The sequence below is a fragment of the Phaethon aethereus genome (genome assembly GCF_964289735.1).
Source record: "Phaethon aethereus genome assembly, chromosome: 5".
Lineage (NCBI taxonomy): Eukaryota > Metazoa > Chordata > Aves > Phaethontiformes > Phaethontidae > Phaethon > Phaethon aethereus.
In genome coordinates, this window is record NC_138579.1 from 26788385 (window position 1) to 26805257 (window position 16873).

At 41.3% G+C, this 16873-nt stretch overlaps 1 protein-coding gene across 1 annotated transcript in view; it reads right to left on the reverse strand.

Annotated features, from left to right (window-relative positions):
• The window catches only part of TTLL5 (tubulin tyrosine ligase like 5), a gene marked incomplete at its 3' end in the record, with an annotated part of 139011 nt that overhangs the window by 40600 nt on the left and 81538 nt on the right, over window positions 1-16873 (reverse strand). The window contains exon 29 of the mRNA XM_081999989.1: window positions 13716-13870. Within this exon, the coding sequence (XP_081856115.1) occupies window positions 13716-13870 (155 nt within the window). The remainder of the gene's footprint in view (window positions 1-13715; window positions 13871-16873) is intronic.

A 16873-nucleotide genomic window follows, 5' to 3' on the forward strand; every position in this document is an offset into this window, starting at 1 on the left:
GAAGAGTCTATATGCAGTTGTGTCAGCTCTGCTGGTCATCCCAACTGCATACTGTATCCATCTTTTCTCCTTGGGGTCTGGACTGTATATGGGTGTCAAATATTTCTAATGACTCGGGAAACCAAAAGCAGGTATCCTCAGAGGAAGTGCAATAGCTTTCATAGGAATTAGTGGTTAAAGATGAAAAAAAGTTATGCAATCCTATATTGCAGTCCAACCCAATGCCTTTGTCTAGAGCCAAAATGGAATTGTTTCCTACAGCGTACAGAGAAAATTGTATAATTAGTCAGAAGCTCCCAGACTCAGGAACACAGATGGGAACCATGGAATCACTACCTCAGGAATTTCACCAAGTGATTGCATGTAATGCTAAGCATGAGCACATCAAAGATGCAGCTGCAGATACTAAACCCTTATAAGGGCAGACTAAAATATCCCAGACACTTAGTGCAATAAAGTTCTTTCAAGAGTCCCCTCCTAGCATAGATAAGGCACATCAAGAGAGGACAACAACAATAGTGTCCAGTTTCCAATCAAGAAATCTCCATTATATGCTGCTGCTTTATACTTGATGCCTTTCATGATGTTTCTGCAAATGTTGTAAATAGAGTACACTTTCCTCACAAAGGCCACAACCAGCACATTTCACAGAAAATGAGTCAGTAGTAGAGACAAATAAGAGTCCAAACATAGCCTTCAGATGGCTTAGGCTGAACATGGTAACATTTGCAAAGAGGTTAACCTCCCTGTTGTGTGCTGTGTTTATGGATCTCTAGAGACTAGTTGGAGTATAAGACAGTAAGCAAGCCCTCGCATAAAGGTGAGTAACAGGCATTTGTCTTTACTTTCCATTTTTTTTCTAGAGTAGTTGTTACCTAGTTTTTCTGCCTAACAATATAGACCATAAAAACTAGAGTGAGATTTTGACAAACAAGATGCAAACAACTACGCATTCTATAGCAACAAGCAGAACAATTAACAATCTATAAAGTTACATGATATCAGGAATTTAGATAATTTCAGAGTGAGACATGTGAACAACAAAATATCCAGCACCACAGTTCTCTTTCCTTTCACAGAAATGCTCCTCAGTAACACAGGCCTAAGTCTAGACTCACATACTCAGGTTCTGCAGTGCTTTAGAGGTCATAATATGTTAACAAATAATTTGTTCTGTTTACAAAAATACCAATAAAGAAAACCACTGCACTACATGAATCATATTCTGTCCCCTATGCTGCAAAACAACCTAGAAATTCGTGCATAACTTTCATTCTCTTTGCACAGATAGTAGAGGATACTTTCGTATTTAAATCATTTTGGTTAGCATCAGCAGCAAAAAAGTGGAATCTCAGAAACAAATGAAAACATGACTCTGACCTTGGAAAAAACCAAAATCAGTTGGTTTGTCACTTCCTCAACAGAAGGACAAAATATTTAAATGACTAAAAATGGATGGGATCCAAGTTTCTTGAAATATACCAGAATAATCCAATTATTAAAACTAGGCTTTCAAAATTATTTTACCAGTACCTATTAAGTTATTTTATTTAATACAGATACTTTAAATTTATTATATGCATTTATTTATATAAATTTAAAAAATAAAATATTTGTGACCTTTAATAGATAACAGAGAAAGTTATTGTTCCTATGGATTTTTAAATGAAATTAATTCCACATTAAAACACAGCTCCTTCTTGAGGGTTTTCAAATTTGAAGAAAGATTAGCAAGTTTTCAATATTCAAAACCAAATTCTATGAAAGCTGTTCCAAAAAATCTTAACAGGCAGCCTTTGTTGGAACTGTTCATAAGGGATAAGCTCTAAAACTTCCTTGATTTTTTTTTTTTTTAAGGAATTTTGAAAACTGAAAGCTAGGGGGATTGCTGTCAGTAGGAACCAAAATCCCACTCTCTTGGAGAATATTCTGGAGGTATTATATGCAGTTATTTATTGGAAAGAGATGTCTTTATTAATGCACCTCATCTTAAGAACAGCGAAGTCTGTGAAGAATCACTTTTGGGGCTCTCAGAGTTTCAAGAGCCTGTGCTTAGATCTTCCATATACACTGTTTTCCTTGTTGATTTCTTTACAATGGATGAAATTGTGTTCTCTTTGCCATGTTGACTGCCTGAGTTGGAAAGCCTTTAACTGCTTCAAATTATCATCCGTCAGAAGATATTTACAGAGAAGTAAAATCTTTGGCATCATGACACTGTCAAAGAATCTTACACCCAAGTGTCTTCTAGTGGAGCTGAGATAGAAACACATTGAACAGAACACTCTTTCTAACAAGTTATTTCAAGTTTTTTCTACCACAGTTAGAGATCTTTTAGGAAACAGCCATGGGAAGTAGAAGTCACTACACTCTAAGCAGTATGTTGTCTCTAATGAGTACTGGAAAGTTCTCGTTTGAAATTCAGAATTACTATTTATAAGTGATAGAAGCCTTAAATCCTAGATACTTATTCATCAGTACCATAAAAGGCCAACATAGGCATCAAACTTGACCTTCTGACTAATATAAAGAATATTATTCCATTTATGCTGTTCTGTGGCTAAAATCTCAGAAAAATCCCTGAAAATGTTATATTTGTTGTAAAGAGATATGGATCTGAAAGTTCAAACAATTTCTAAGAATGCCAAGCCTTTGTTAGTATGCCTGTTACCTCCTTGCAGATCTACACCCAACCACCAGCAGCAAGAAACAAAATTCTTAAACTTACTCAATTTTAAGTCTCAGCATCTGCAGCTTTTCAAAACGTTAAGTGAAGTTGACACCTCTTTACTCATCAGCATCTTTATCCCAATATCAAAAAAGAAACAGATGGTCCAAACCTGAGGTTTCCTCCTCCTCTTCAGATAGTGTACCAAACTGAAAGTTTTGAGACGAAGAAAACTCAACTTTCAACACTGAAGACATTCACAGCCCAACTTGGCTACATTCTTCACAGAGAAGATTGTAATAATTTTTTTTCAGCAACAAGCAAGTAAAGAACTCTTTATGCATACAAAAAGTTAAGACCACATAAGCCACAGCCCCTTTGCACCAAAGGGTGACTCTTATGCAGGCTGACCATCCCTGGCAGACAGTTGCCAAGTAGCATGTGCAGCACTGCCAGATAGCAATCTTCTTAGACTAACTTTTCAGTCAAGTCCCATGTGCCAGATAGCAGAAAGATAGAAAGGGCAGTGGAAGACATTTAACGAGCCAGATGCAATCTGAAATTCAAGCAAAGAAGCCATACAACATCATGCATGCTAGCAGCTGGAACACAAACAGTGTCTTTGATAAGGCGCTCTCTCTTTGAAATTCCTTTTAATGAAGGTTGTTGTCTCAGGGCCAGTTTTCAGTAGACTTGGATCAGCCAGGCTGCCTTGACTTCTCCCCCCCAGTGTGCTGTGGACAGTAACTGGTTGAGAAATGTTAATAAAAGTTCAGTGAGTGCAACAGGAGAGCGTCTGGAAACTGTGGCATCTTTAAGCACTACCTAGCTTTTTCCACTTTTTTTTTTTTTTTAAGAGGATATCCATCTTTCAACTATTGTTACAGAATGAAACCCTAGAAATAACTGCTCGTGATAAAAGATTCTGGATATATCGGTATTTCCATCCTGACACTGCAGAGACTACCTTTAACAGTGCACTTAAAAAAAAAAAAAAAAAAACAAAAAAAAACCAACTTTGTAACTGGCACTGGTTCTGGACAATCCAATAACCAGCTTTTCTAAGCCACCAAAATGCTTTCTTGCTCATTACCAAGTCCTCTTATCCAGAACATTTTGGTCAAACTACTTACTGACTGATAGTATCTAGTGTTGGGTAAAGACTAGGAAAGTACTGCTAACCACTAACTTTACTCATTGTTATAATTCACACTATTCCCTAAACAAAAAGCTGGTGTTCCACAGTGGAGTTCTGGTTGCCTCATCTTTTTCAGATTACAGAATATATGTACACTTCAAAAACCGATGGAGCTAGTGAACAGGATCACCAAGCAAAACTGCCACTATGCGCATAGGGAAGCTGAAATACTTCCTGACTTCTTTTATACTGCTTTCTTTTTTCCACCTCTCTCTTTTTCAAGAGAGAGTTTTGTTAAATGCCGGAGCCCTGCATAGCTCACAAATAGCTGCTGCTTGATACCTGCAGCCCAGAGAAGCCCTGGAGAATAACAGGCTGTCATGGAGCCAACAGCATACAATTCACAAACTCTTGTGTCAGCCACAGAACTCCCCCAGTCTGAAGGGTGGGGAAAATTAGGTGACAAAGCAGGATCTTCACAGGAAAGGCTGACTAACACTTTCAGGGATAGGAAAGGGGTTTCTTTGTGCTGTTGGCAGGGAATTCCTGTTTATATCACAGGATAAACCACCAAAAACAGCGCCATGCTCATCCTGAGCAAGCCAAACTAAAGCATGAGCTCAGGCTGGAAGGAAAATGTTAATTTGCATTGGTGGTGGAAACTTCACTGTACAATGGAAGGCAGCCCCAAAACAAAGCCTAGCAGGAAGGAAAATCCTTTGGCCCCTTTTGCTACCTCCTGCTCTGGCATTCATACTTGGTCACTGAAACCCTTAACTCATCTGAGCTTGACTCCAGGCCCTTTGGCTGCTGACTTCAGAGAGCTGTCCAGGGACTGCCCCACATGAGGGCTGCCTTCTGGAAAGGCTTTCCACATGGATCTCAGACCACACCCTGATCCCAGTATCTGACAGGTTTACTGAGATAGCAAGATAATCCTAATTCAGTTTCTCTTTCTCACCTGTACAACACCAATATCTTCAACATAGCTGTTCAGGACCTTTAGTCTCACCACTAATCAAACTTCTTTTCTAACACTACCCTCATCTTAGACACCTCCATTTTCTTGAAGTAAAAAGGTACAAGGCAGACCTGGAAATGTCCACAATATTCACAATGAGTGCAACTTCAGAACAGCCCTGGAGAGCATGAGGCAAATGAAGGAAAGGTTGCTAGCCTGTCTTGTCCTTCATAAGCCTGGCTTACAAAGGGGATTTCCATTTTTACAAAGCAACGTTATGTTATGTGTCTGGTAGGGAGGATACAGAACACGCAGCTCTGAGATTTCAAAGTGCCTCACTGTGACCCACAGGAATAGCACAGTTCAAAGATGGGCCCATTCAATCCCTCTGTTCTTAGGCCAGAAGGACCTGCCCTAAGATCAATGCCAGAAAGGACGCTCTTCTGGGAAACTTCCCAATGCCCTTCTCAGCTACACAACTGTGAACTAATTCCAACAGCTATGGCATGGTAGCATGACTTTCATTTCTACCTCACTACCTGCAAGACCAATCAATGGACAAAGCTTGAGGTCCCTGTGTGGGGAAGAGCCAGGGACGGATACAAATATTGCTAAAAAAGTTAGGAAAGGGGAGAAACCAGACATTCGTGGGATTCCCTGACAGCTCCGTGCAGAAGGAAGGGTTGGGCTGGAAAAAAACAGGGCCCCAGGTTCCTGCCAAGCTGTCTGAGGCCCGTCCTTTCCAAATAGCTCAAAGAAACAGCCAGTGCTCCCTTGTAACCCTTTCAGAACTCCTCTAGAAAGGCTGCTGTGGCCAGAGCTGCTCCTACAGAGCTCCACACTACAGGGAGCAGAGTGTGTAAGCAGCAGAGTCAACCTCCCCCATGACAGCTACTGAAGTGAGAGCTACGGCCACGTTAACCCTCTGAATACCACTCTGGAAAGCAACTATTTTAATGGTGATTGGGAGGTTTAAATAAATGCAGAGGAAAGGGAGATCTGCTGGTCACTTTACAACATGAAATATCTAGAACCTACACAGGACCTAAGAACCTGCGTAGATCTAAGATCAGGGATGGCTGGGGGGAGGCTACAAGTCAAGTACTGCAAGACGCAAAGATTCTAACTTTTTCTATATTGAATTAGAAGCTTATCAGCACAAAAACAGCATGTGACTTCCATCACAACCAACAAAATCCACCAGTGGCAGCTGAAAGCAGGAAGAGGAGAGCTCACTCGTGAAGAAAGGAAAAAAAAAGAAAAAAAAGAAAAAAACAATTGTATCGCCATGAACTGCCTATACCTCTTGCTCAATTTTACACTGACTGCAATAATCAAAGAAAAACAACTGCATATTAATAAAAAATTCAGTGTTTAGCATGGTCAGAAGCCAGCAAGATATTAGTATATGTAAGTTACGAGTTAGAAAATAAAGATACAATAGTGTTACTTATATAAAACTAATGTTTTACTCCTACTTGATGTACTGTTTTCATTTCTTGTCATCTCTATAAAGACAGCCAGACAGTTATTAGAGGGCTGGGAAGATTTCCATTTAGAACTTGAAAAGAATGGTACTGTTTAGTTTAGGAGAGACAAATAAGAAGGGAGATGATAGAAACATAGAGAATAAATAGTGCAGAAAATAAAACAAGCATTTCTGTTTGCCTTCATGTAATAAGGGTGCAGAGATTTTTGGCAAATTTGGGGGGAAAAATTAAAAAAAGGAAACTTTTGCATAATATGTAATTCACCTGTGGAACTCACTGTTACAGCACAATGAGATTACAGTTTTTCCAAAAAGTAAAAAAAATATGATTAACAACAACATCCACACCAGACTACGTAGAACAGAAAGTATCATGAGAACTATAATCCAGTTACTATAAGCCAGTTGTTAACAGGTGGAGTGTAAAAGCAAGCTTCCCCCCGAGACACGGAATTTCACTGCTGTCCATCAGAACATTCTCTGTGCTGAAGATGGCGGTGGTGGTTGCTCCAAAACACAGGATGGGAGAACTAGACAGATTAGCAGCCCAGTCCAGGGTGGCAAATCCTATGTTTACCTTAGGGTAAGGTCAGTTTTGCAGAGACAGATGAAATGAGAAAACCATTATGCAGTATTGGCTCGGGGGAAGGTATGAAACTCCCGTCTCGCTGCCCTCCACCTACCAACATGGGCTGCTTGCTGGGACTAATAGGAACAATCCTCATATCTTCTCTGAAAGTGTCATGCAGTCAAAGAGAAACCTGCCCCCCTCAAATTTTGAGAGCTACTTGCAAAAACTATAATTGCCCAAGGCCAGCAGACAAAGGTAATGCAGACGTTGTGCCCCCTGTGTGCACCTAGAGCCAGTCCAAGGGAGGCCCCAGGCTGCAGCTCCAGCAAATCCTCCCAGAAGTAGCTGAGCAGAGAGGCCACACTCAAACAAGTCCGCTGGTGCCCCGCTCTGCCCTGCTGCGAGGCCCCAGCTCTCGCCGCCGGCTCACAGCCCCAGCACTGGCTCCTACGGTCTCCCTGCACGCGGCCCAAACCCCCTTCGCCTCTGGAAAGGGTCCTGCAATTAATCTCACTTATTACCTCGGAAAAGTAACAGCGTGGCGGCTGCCAGCCAAGTCCGACTCAACAGCGTCTGGGGAGCCGAGGCTGCAGGGCCAGGCCTCAGACTGTCTGGGCAAGTCACGAGCTTTCCGCCTTTCCTCTCCCGGAGGCTCCAGACAGACAGAGCCAAGGCCTAGCTGTGGGAAGCAGGGATCCTTCAGGACTGTGCCAACCCATGGTGCTGAGGCCCAGGGCGATTTTTGAGCAGGATGGAGAGTAATTGGACCTGCCACCACAAGTTTCTTTAGTGTGACCAAAATATATATAGAAAAAAATACAAGGCAAGCCATGTATTTCTGAAGTTTAAGTCAGCCAATTCACTTCCACAGTTAACAAGTTGTCACTGGTGACCCTGGGAGATGTGTAAAAAAAAAAAAGTAAGAGGTTGCTGGGGTGAGGGAAGGCTGTTAAAAGCACAAATATGCACGGGTAGAGGAAGAGCATGCACAAACTACCGACAGGATGAGTTGCAAGAACGTACAGCTACCCAGGCAGTACTTCTATTTTTCACCGACCCTCCTCAAACCTCCGCTGAGCAGAAGGTAATAATAGACCAAAGCTCAAATTCAGGGCGCTCAGAAATGCTGCTTCAAGGACCGTAGGCAGAATCAGCATGACAGAGCTGACAAGGAGATGCAGACAGGGGATCAGTCACAGAAAAATCACTGTACCCACCCTCAATTACTCCTCCACCTCAAATAAAGAAAGTGAATTAATTTAGGCATTAAGATAAAGAGAAAAGCGAAGAGGAGAAGCGGTATGAGGAGCAAGGAACAGACACATGGCCATGCTAGCAGAGGGCTGGACTCAGTGCTGTTGGTCTGCTGCTGCTCTCGTGCTTCTGTGCTGCTTAGCTAGGGAGGTGTTAAGGTCAACGCAGTTTACTCAAACTGAACTGAAGGCCTATTGTGTAGCCCTCAGGGCCCGCTGCTTTCTCCCTTCATTTCCTCCAGAGGCATCAATGCAGCACAGTCTCCAAGTTAGCTTGCACCCTGGTGCTGTGCAAGCAAAGAGACTCTGGCCACTTGGCAAGTGCGGAACAGCACAGCAGTCGTGCAGCCTCTACCTTGCAAGAGACTGCTGGGAGCTTGAAACAAATGGTTTGAAAGATAATAAGGTCACTATCAACCCTTAATATGCGGAACTACAAGGTGACACATATGTAACAAAGAGAAATAGATTTATTCTTATAAAAACTTATTGTTAGCTGCCAAGATCCCTGGGAATTCTCTCCTTACTTCTAGCTGCAAGCCCATACATAGTTAGCTCTTTCCCACAGCTCCTACTGCAACATCCATGCTGCTTCTGTCATGCAAAGCCCACCGTGGCCTAGCTCACGAGTCTGCCAAAAAAGCGAGACTGTCCCATCAACTGCTTGCCCTTCTGTCATTGTGAGAATCACCTTGCACATTCACACATCTCTTGGCTATTTTAGTATCACTCTTCTCATAGCTCTTCAGAGCCTGCATAGTCAGGGTTTAAGCCTCATTCTTATTTTACATTCCACACCTCCAAAATTCAAAAGCAAAACTGAGGAAACAATGAAGACACATTCACTTTCCCTTTATGTCAAATGCAGCAAGCTGCCCCTTTAACACAAACGATCAAGAGCAGTGAACCACAATTAACCTGTGATAGTTGTCTGGAGTCTTTCTGACAAAATTCAAAGTTTCAATGGAAATAGAGAAGTCACTTACACCAGCACAGAACAAACAAAAGAGGTCAGAGATTCTTCCACATTCTCACAAGTCCAAAGGATACATACTTGGTGTGATCAGAGCAGAACATCTGCAACCTAGAACATGTGATACACGTACTCCCAGCAATAAATGAAAGCAGTCTGAAGCAGTAGTAGACAATGGGTGGGGAAGGTGGATACAAGGTATCCACTACCCAGCTAAGGCTAAGGCAGGCCAGCGATAAAAAGTAAGTCCTGATTTGGGAGACTGCAAAAGCAGTATAAGATTATCAGGGGGTATAGCACAGGGGTCTTAGTTTGCAAGCTGGGGCATGCAAGAGAGTGGAGTGTACAATTGGTTTTCTGTGTAGAATTTTTGGGATACAAATTAATACATATTTTCTATTAGAACAGGCATGGGAAGCTAATGTTTTAAGTGGTACTGGATTTCCTGCACCCATATTGTTAAATTGATTTGTACGTGAGCAGTAAATACATGCAATGTGACCCAGAAGCACCTATGGTGTGAATGCTCTAACTATGCTGTGAACGGGCATGAAGTCCGATTCTCCTTCAAAAAGCTGCATGCTTACTGCACATCAGATATTTCCAGAATTTCCAGACATAAGGCATACTGTTTGGGGTTCCTGAAAGCCTGAGATGCCAAATGTCTAGGCAGCATCTTCTAGCTTCCCACCTCATTTGATACTTCCAGGCAAGTAAAAATAAAAATGAAAATACATAAAGCAGAGCCGGTTTGGAAACCTGGACATATGGCAGGTATGTGCACACAGCCCGTGAACCCCTGAGCAGCTGCCGCTATTACTATCACTAAGAATGACACCGAACCAAACTAAACTTGGAAACCTTTAGATCAAAAAATTGAAAAAGTCCAGTTTTATACCATTTAACCCAGATTAGACAGCCTGCCAACAAAACATCATTTCTCGATGAACCTGAGCACCTTGGCTGAAATTATGAGCTAAGAAGTATTTTGGGCATGTCAAGCAGTAAGAAGAGGAGAATCCCTTGTTTCTGACTGCAGTAGTCCTCCCAGGATGTCTGGTATAATTTGGACTGCCATTCTACCATCTGAGTGATGACAGGGAAGCTTGGTTGCCTGCCTCCCCTAACCAAGTTAGATAAATCTGTCAGAAGATCAAAAAAAAAAAAAAAAAAAAAAAAAAGCTGAGTACTTTAGAAGAGCTAGGTTGGTCTTGTCTTTAGGTTTGAGAAAGATGTTAAAGAACAAGAAGCCAATGAAGCAGAGGTCTGAGAAAACACTGACCATTTCACTGCTGAATTTTTGCCAACTGAGTGCTCATATGAGTTCTGAAGGATGAATTTGAGCAAGGATGGCTGCTGTTGAATCCAAAGTGCCCACTGAAAACATAGAAATCTGTACCAGTTAGAAAGAAATCTTCCTCATTAGTTTTGGTCCAGGTCTTGGAGACTAAGTGACCTGCAGAGCCCAAGTTATTCTTCTGAGAAGAAATCCACTGTATTTTTCAAAAAAACAAGTGACAAAGCAGTTGCAGATTGCAGTGCCAGAAGCTTCTAGGAAAGTCTACCGTCTCCACCAGGAGGGATTATGCAACTATTTGCCAACAGGTACAGTAACAGGAAAGTTAGTTTGGGTTCTGAATCAACAAGCATCGTTCTCTTAAACACCTGATTTTTTACCTTTATTATGCAACTGAGAATGCTTTCAAGAGAATGCTTTTTTAAGAGTAAGGTCTTGGCTTCAGTGACTGGAAATTAATTTCACAGGATAATGAGGAATCACTTTCATATTTCTTGTCCTTAGATTACATTACTAAAATTCTGATTAAAATTATGTATGGGAATCTTAAATACTTCTGCTACAAAACATGTAACCACATTTAGTGCCTTTACAGCAGAATGTGAAAGGGTGACAATCCTGCCTAATGGATAGAGTGAGAAGCAGAGATAGAACTGGAATAGGGTACTGAGACAGGACTAGGGTTAAAGAGAGAAAGAGCCGATTTGGCATAGCCTCAATGAGCTACAGAGGACAACAAAGGCAAGGCCGCAGCAAACGTGGCAGAGGCTGGCAGCCATGTTACGGTAGTCAGAAGTAAGCCCATGTACATCTTGGAACATCTCACCTCTTGTGAGGCCCTGCAGGCTTCTGCGTCTGGTGCACAGTGAAAGCCTAAACCATCATTTCAGTGGGAATAGGGCCAATGCTTATAGAAAGGGACCAAAAAAAAAAAAAAAAATCTCAAAAGGCACAGCAATGCAGATTTATAAAATCACATTTTAACATATCCAGAACCGTTCTCTGTCTCTATATTACAAACTTGAGATCTCCTTTGCCTTTTGGCGAGCAGACTACTGATTTGGCACCTCATCTCATACAGTCAAAAGAATTCAACAAAAGAAGGGAGAGCTTATTTTGAGAAACGTTTAGATAAGTCAGTACTGGGAGAGTGGAAATTAAAGAGGAGGAAGATTTGTCAGTAAGAATAGCCCAAAACCTATAGATTGCAAGTATCAAACTAAAATTTTCAAACAAACCTCAACAGCACTAAAATGGCTTAGATTTACCACAGAGCCATACAAAAACTGTAAGGACTGAGTTTCAGAGGCAGATGTTTGAACTGAAGCCAAGTGCAAGCCAGATAAGAGACCCATTTACAAAACATTTCCATCCTTGCTGAATTCTACGACTGATAGACCAGAACCTTAATGGAACAAAACAGGAAACTTTTCTTCAAACAGTCATCCAGCACTGAGCACAGGCTGACACCCATCAGATGACCCTCTATGAACTGCTTGCTCCAATATAACAGATTAAGTAGCAAAAAAGGCATTTACAATACAAGATAGCCATCTCCATATATCATGGCCTTGATACTCCTTTTGGAATTCTCTCATTAAATAAAAGTTCACAGCCCAAGTAATCCAGCACTGCCTCAAGAATTCCTGTTTTTCATTTCCAGATTTACATAAAACTTTTAACTCTCTGTATTCTGGCCATTCAATACAAGCAGCCATGAAGATAAAGTAATTCAATAAAGAGTCTTAAGACACCTTTCTGTCTCTTGCTCTGAGGATAAAAATAGAGCAGCTAAAGTACTAAAAGACCAAATGGTTCATAAAAGGTTTGAAGATAGGATCTCATGTCAGCTGTGGCTGGACAGTTCTGAGGTACTTTTGGATTGCTGTACAAAATAAAAAAGAATTTCTAAAGGCACTGAACTATGCATACAATGCTAGATGAAGCACAACCCTGTAAGTCATTCAGAGTAGAGTTCTGGGCATTAAATGGTGGGTTCTCAGATCTACAGGTAACATATAACTGAAACTGTTTCAGAGCAACATGGTAATTACAGTAACTTCTGCAGAGTTCTGCAACAGAAGATTTTAACCCTGAGTAATCCTCTTCCAGCTATGTCTGTGAGTTCATGCAGAGGTGCAAGCAGAGTTGAGAAAGGAACAGAAGCTCTAGGACAGCCTGCACTCTGCTGCGCTCTCAAGCTATGTAGGAGGGGAAGGCAGTTGACACCTGTTGGATAAGTTCTTTATTTGGATTAGGTAATAGCTCACCTGGTTGGCCTCCAAGAATCACCACCACCTCTCTCAATAACTCTAAACCCCAGAGGCAAATATTATGCTGGAACAGAAACAGGTCAGGAATTCATTTCTTGCATTCCTCCTCTTTGGGCAGGATGAAAAGCAGTGACTGATGAAATAAGAACAATTTTACTTTCCAAATCCCATTCCAATCCTCCTATTGAAGCACCCATGTGGGAAAGGATGACCACTCAAGTCACATGCCTTTTGCACCATGTGCCTGCCTCTCTCACCTCCCTCCATTTTCCAGTAGTATTCAGGCACCAAAAATCAGTATTTTCATGTATACAGTGCTTTCCAGTCCTAAACTCATGTGTTAGAGAAGTTCTGCCTCATTATTTTATTTTAAAAGACAAAAATGAAGGCTTATGCAAAGGAATAAGTAGTATTTACTGAAGTGACAAAGGAAGAACTCAAATTTTCAGCAGTTCTAGGCCTATATTCAGCCCAGTCTATTGCAGCAAGCTCGCCTTGCTCCTAGCTTCCAAGATCCAGAATGCTCTTGCTGCTCTTTCAATCCCAGAAAGAACGGTTTTACTGCAGAATCAGTCCTCTGCCCTGAGTCCCATGAGTATATCAGCCATAAATATAAATTCCAATGTCCCAAATTAAGAAAGAGCATAAAGAAGCCATATGAAAAAGAAACTTTTATGAACACTGCAAGATGCTGCTCTTTCTTCGCACAATCTAAACTTGATATTCAAGGGAAAAGCATGATGATGAGGCCTTAGTGGAGTTTTCTGCAGTATCAGGTATAAGTTTGCATTCTGCATGTATGTTTCAACACCAGCAAACCTAAACTTACAGATGCAGACATGAGAAATGATCAAAGAGAAACAGACATTTCCCTCTCATTCTACATGTTCATCCATGCCTTTATTTCACCATGAACCTGCTAGCTCTGGGAACATAGCTCTGTTTTCATAGGTCAAGTTTCTAGGACAGTCCTGACAACCAGTACTAGGTCCTTAGATATCTTCTGAGCAAGAAACCAAACACAAATTACAAATGAGCTCCTGAGTGCATTGCATTCTTCTTCAAAAAGCTGGAGCAGCAATTTTAACTTACCTGACTGCTGAAGTGACAGATCTTTTGTCAGCTATTTGAGTGGCTGACCGAACAGCCCACAATGACCCTCTTTTGTTGAGTGGTGATTGGTAGCTCTGAGAGGCGGCTGCATTCCCCTTGCTTACAGATCCACTTGCCAAGTTCAGGTTTGTTAACTAAAGAGGAAAAAAAAAAAACCACAAAAGAAAAAGGAGACGTCAGAAACAGTTAAAAGCCAAGAAAAGAGCAAAAGGTGTCACTAAGTAAACTGAAGAGAGTATGCACTAAGAGAAATAAGACTGCTAGAGAGGGGAAATCTTCAGATGCAGAAAAACTGTGCTAGTTGCATAAAGCGACGGGAGAGATGACACTGACAGCCACCATGCTTAAGATGAATTCAAGTACCGGCATTAAAACTACAACCCTTCCATTCACAGAAGAACAAGAGAGAAAAAGGACAAAGAGGGGGCAAAAATCCTAAAGAAAGCAACATCACATTGCTGCCATCTGAAAAATTAACTCTACATGCACTAATCAAAAGCTAGAAGCTCCTATTACACTGAGCAGAGACCAGTGGCTGCTCAGTCATCATGAGCTGTGTCACTAAGCCAGCCATATGCCTGTGTCCTCTCTCTACCCCTCTCTATGCATACATACAGGCACAACCCAACAGCATATGTACCTTGGATATAAAATTCAAAACCAAACTCTACCACACATGGAAGAAACCTCTCACCCAACCACTTCCAAACTGTTCACACAAGTAAATGCACTAGTTAATGATAACCTAAAATCATGTTAGGCCTATTTTTGTTATATTAAGCTCTAGAGAAATTATCTGTGTGTTTTAAGCACATAAAAAGTATTCCATTGTTTCCTTCTCTGAGCATTCTTCTTGCCTTGCTTATCTTCTTGAAAGATCAAATTCTGCAAGCACGCACTATCTGTTGGTTTACTGACGAAAGCCTAAATACATAACATAATGCTATCTACTACAGCAGTGTAAGTATTATTTTACATTTAGGAAAAAAAAAATTGAAGGTTACAAAACACCACAAAGATTGCAAAACTAAGATTCCCAGTCAGGAATTGCCAGAATTAAGTTTATGACTGCCTTTAATTGCATGATCACATGTTGCTTTTTAGGAGCACAGAACACACCTGGTTCTGCACCAAGATTAAGGTCATTTGGCAAGCACGACTTACCTGTATTCGCCCTGCTCACTTCTGTGGCAACCGGAAGGCGTATAGCCAATGAAACACAGGACACAGACAGAAAGAAGAGTCTAACAAATAGCCCTGCATCTGCTCCAGATCGCAAAGGTGATACTTACTTAAGTGTGACTTAAGCACAGCTTGTGAATTCCCAGCTTTGAAACCTTAATAATGCTCTTTTACTAGAATTTGCGTACAATTACTCAAACAAGTACATACCAGCTTCATTGCAATACACTACACTCATATCTACAACAGACTTGTGCAGGACTGCAGACCTCATATCCTCTGACTGAACTCTGGAACATGAACTAACATTGCAACTGGCAAAACAGTAGGTTGCCACTCCTTTTGCAGTTTAGTAAAACAAGGCATCTAAGTATTTTGTAAGTTCAGAAATCTTAACTCCTACTTCAAGTTCTGGACATTAAATTATAGTGGCTATGCACGAGGCTTCTGCCTACTTCTCTAAAAGCAACTGTTTTCGTCTCATCTCTTCTCAGCTCTCTTCTTCCCCATTCTTGCTCCTTGTCTGTGTGTCATTATTCTCATCTAGTCAGTTCCAGTGTCCACATTTCACATGTCATTCTCCTTATTCCACTCAATCCAGTTTCGGTCTTACAGACTTCCAGCACTGGCTTCCCCACTACTTCTGGCCCCTGAGCCACACAATTTCATGTCTAGAACTTTCCATGGCAGTAATTTGATCTGTCTTCCCACACTTTTTGTTCTTAGTTCCTCTTCCAGTTGCTCACATGCCCTATATCTGAGGGGTTCTAGTTTTATTCCCTTCCCCAGTCTGTTCCTTTTGTCAACCTCTTCGTTCACTCAATCCCAGAATGTGGGCTTCTCATTGGACCACGTTTACCACACTGCCATTCCTTCCATTTCTGTTATTTTGCCTGAATGGTTCTCAGAGTCCTCTCCCAAATTATGTCCAGGTCCAAATTTCACAGTCTCCTTGCCCTAGCTGTTCTCCACACTTTGGCAGAATTCCCACTCATTCTGCATTCAACACAACATGGACCAGGTCACTGAGAACACAGGAGAATGTGGTCTCAAGCCTCAGTACTCTAGAGGTGCAAATACAGAGAAATTCAGCTTAGCACCCCCAGTGTGGAAGGAACCTCCAGGAAGCTGAGAAGCTCTAGCAGGTGCTGCTGAATATATTTCACCTGCAGCTTTTCAGATAGTTACTGTGCAATGTGGGACATATCAGGCAAGCTTAGTAATGGACAGTGCTACCCATCTTATATGGAAAATATTAGGTGTCATTTTGGTACCTCTACCTCACCTTTAAATGTTTTTCTCTTCTGTAGAATTTAATTAAAATTTAAAGCATTTTCATTGCAATAACTGAAAGCTTCAAATCAGGTTTAGTCCTGATTGTGCCAGGCACTATACAAATACCTAACAAAGAGTTTATTGTTTGAAAAGAAGCAAGAATGGCAAATGAGGCAAACACAGAGGCCAACATGGTAAATGAAATAGGTTATATACAATTCTTATCTTGCCAGCAACAGTGATCACAACTTTGCTAACATATCCAATGTGTGAAATGAAAATGACTTTATCCCATTTTCTCTCATCATCTTGATACCAAGGTCCATTTAGCCTGATGAATTACAACTTCACCCCTGCTCTATTAATGCGATACACTTCTCTCTAATACTGTATCATTGTTTATTTGAAAGCTGTCTTTCTAAGCAAAGCACGTGAGCAAATAGCTTAGCATAGGTAGTAGGGACATTTCACACATTCCAGATAGACAGGTGTTTAAACTACAGCAGGATTAAACACAGCCAAGGGATCCAGAATGAGGGAGAGAACACCAGCAGGAGTATACTGTTTAGCTGCAGCCAGCCCACCCAGACGGGTGTTACTGCTTGTTATGCCATGCACTGAGACATTTCAGCTGCTACAACTAATTTGCCAGGATGTTGCCTTGGTAGATTGCTGGGGCA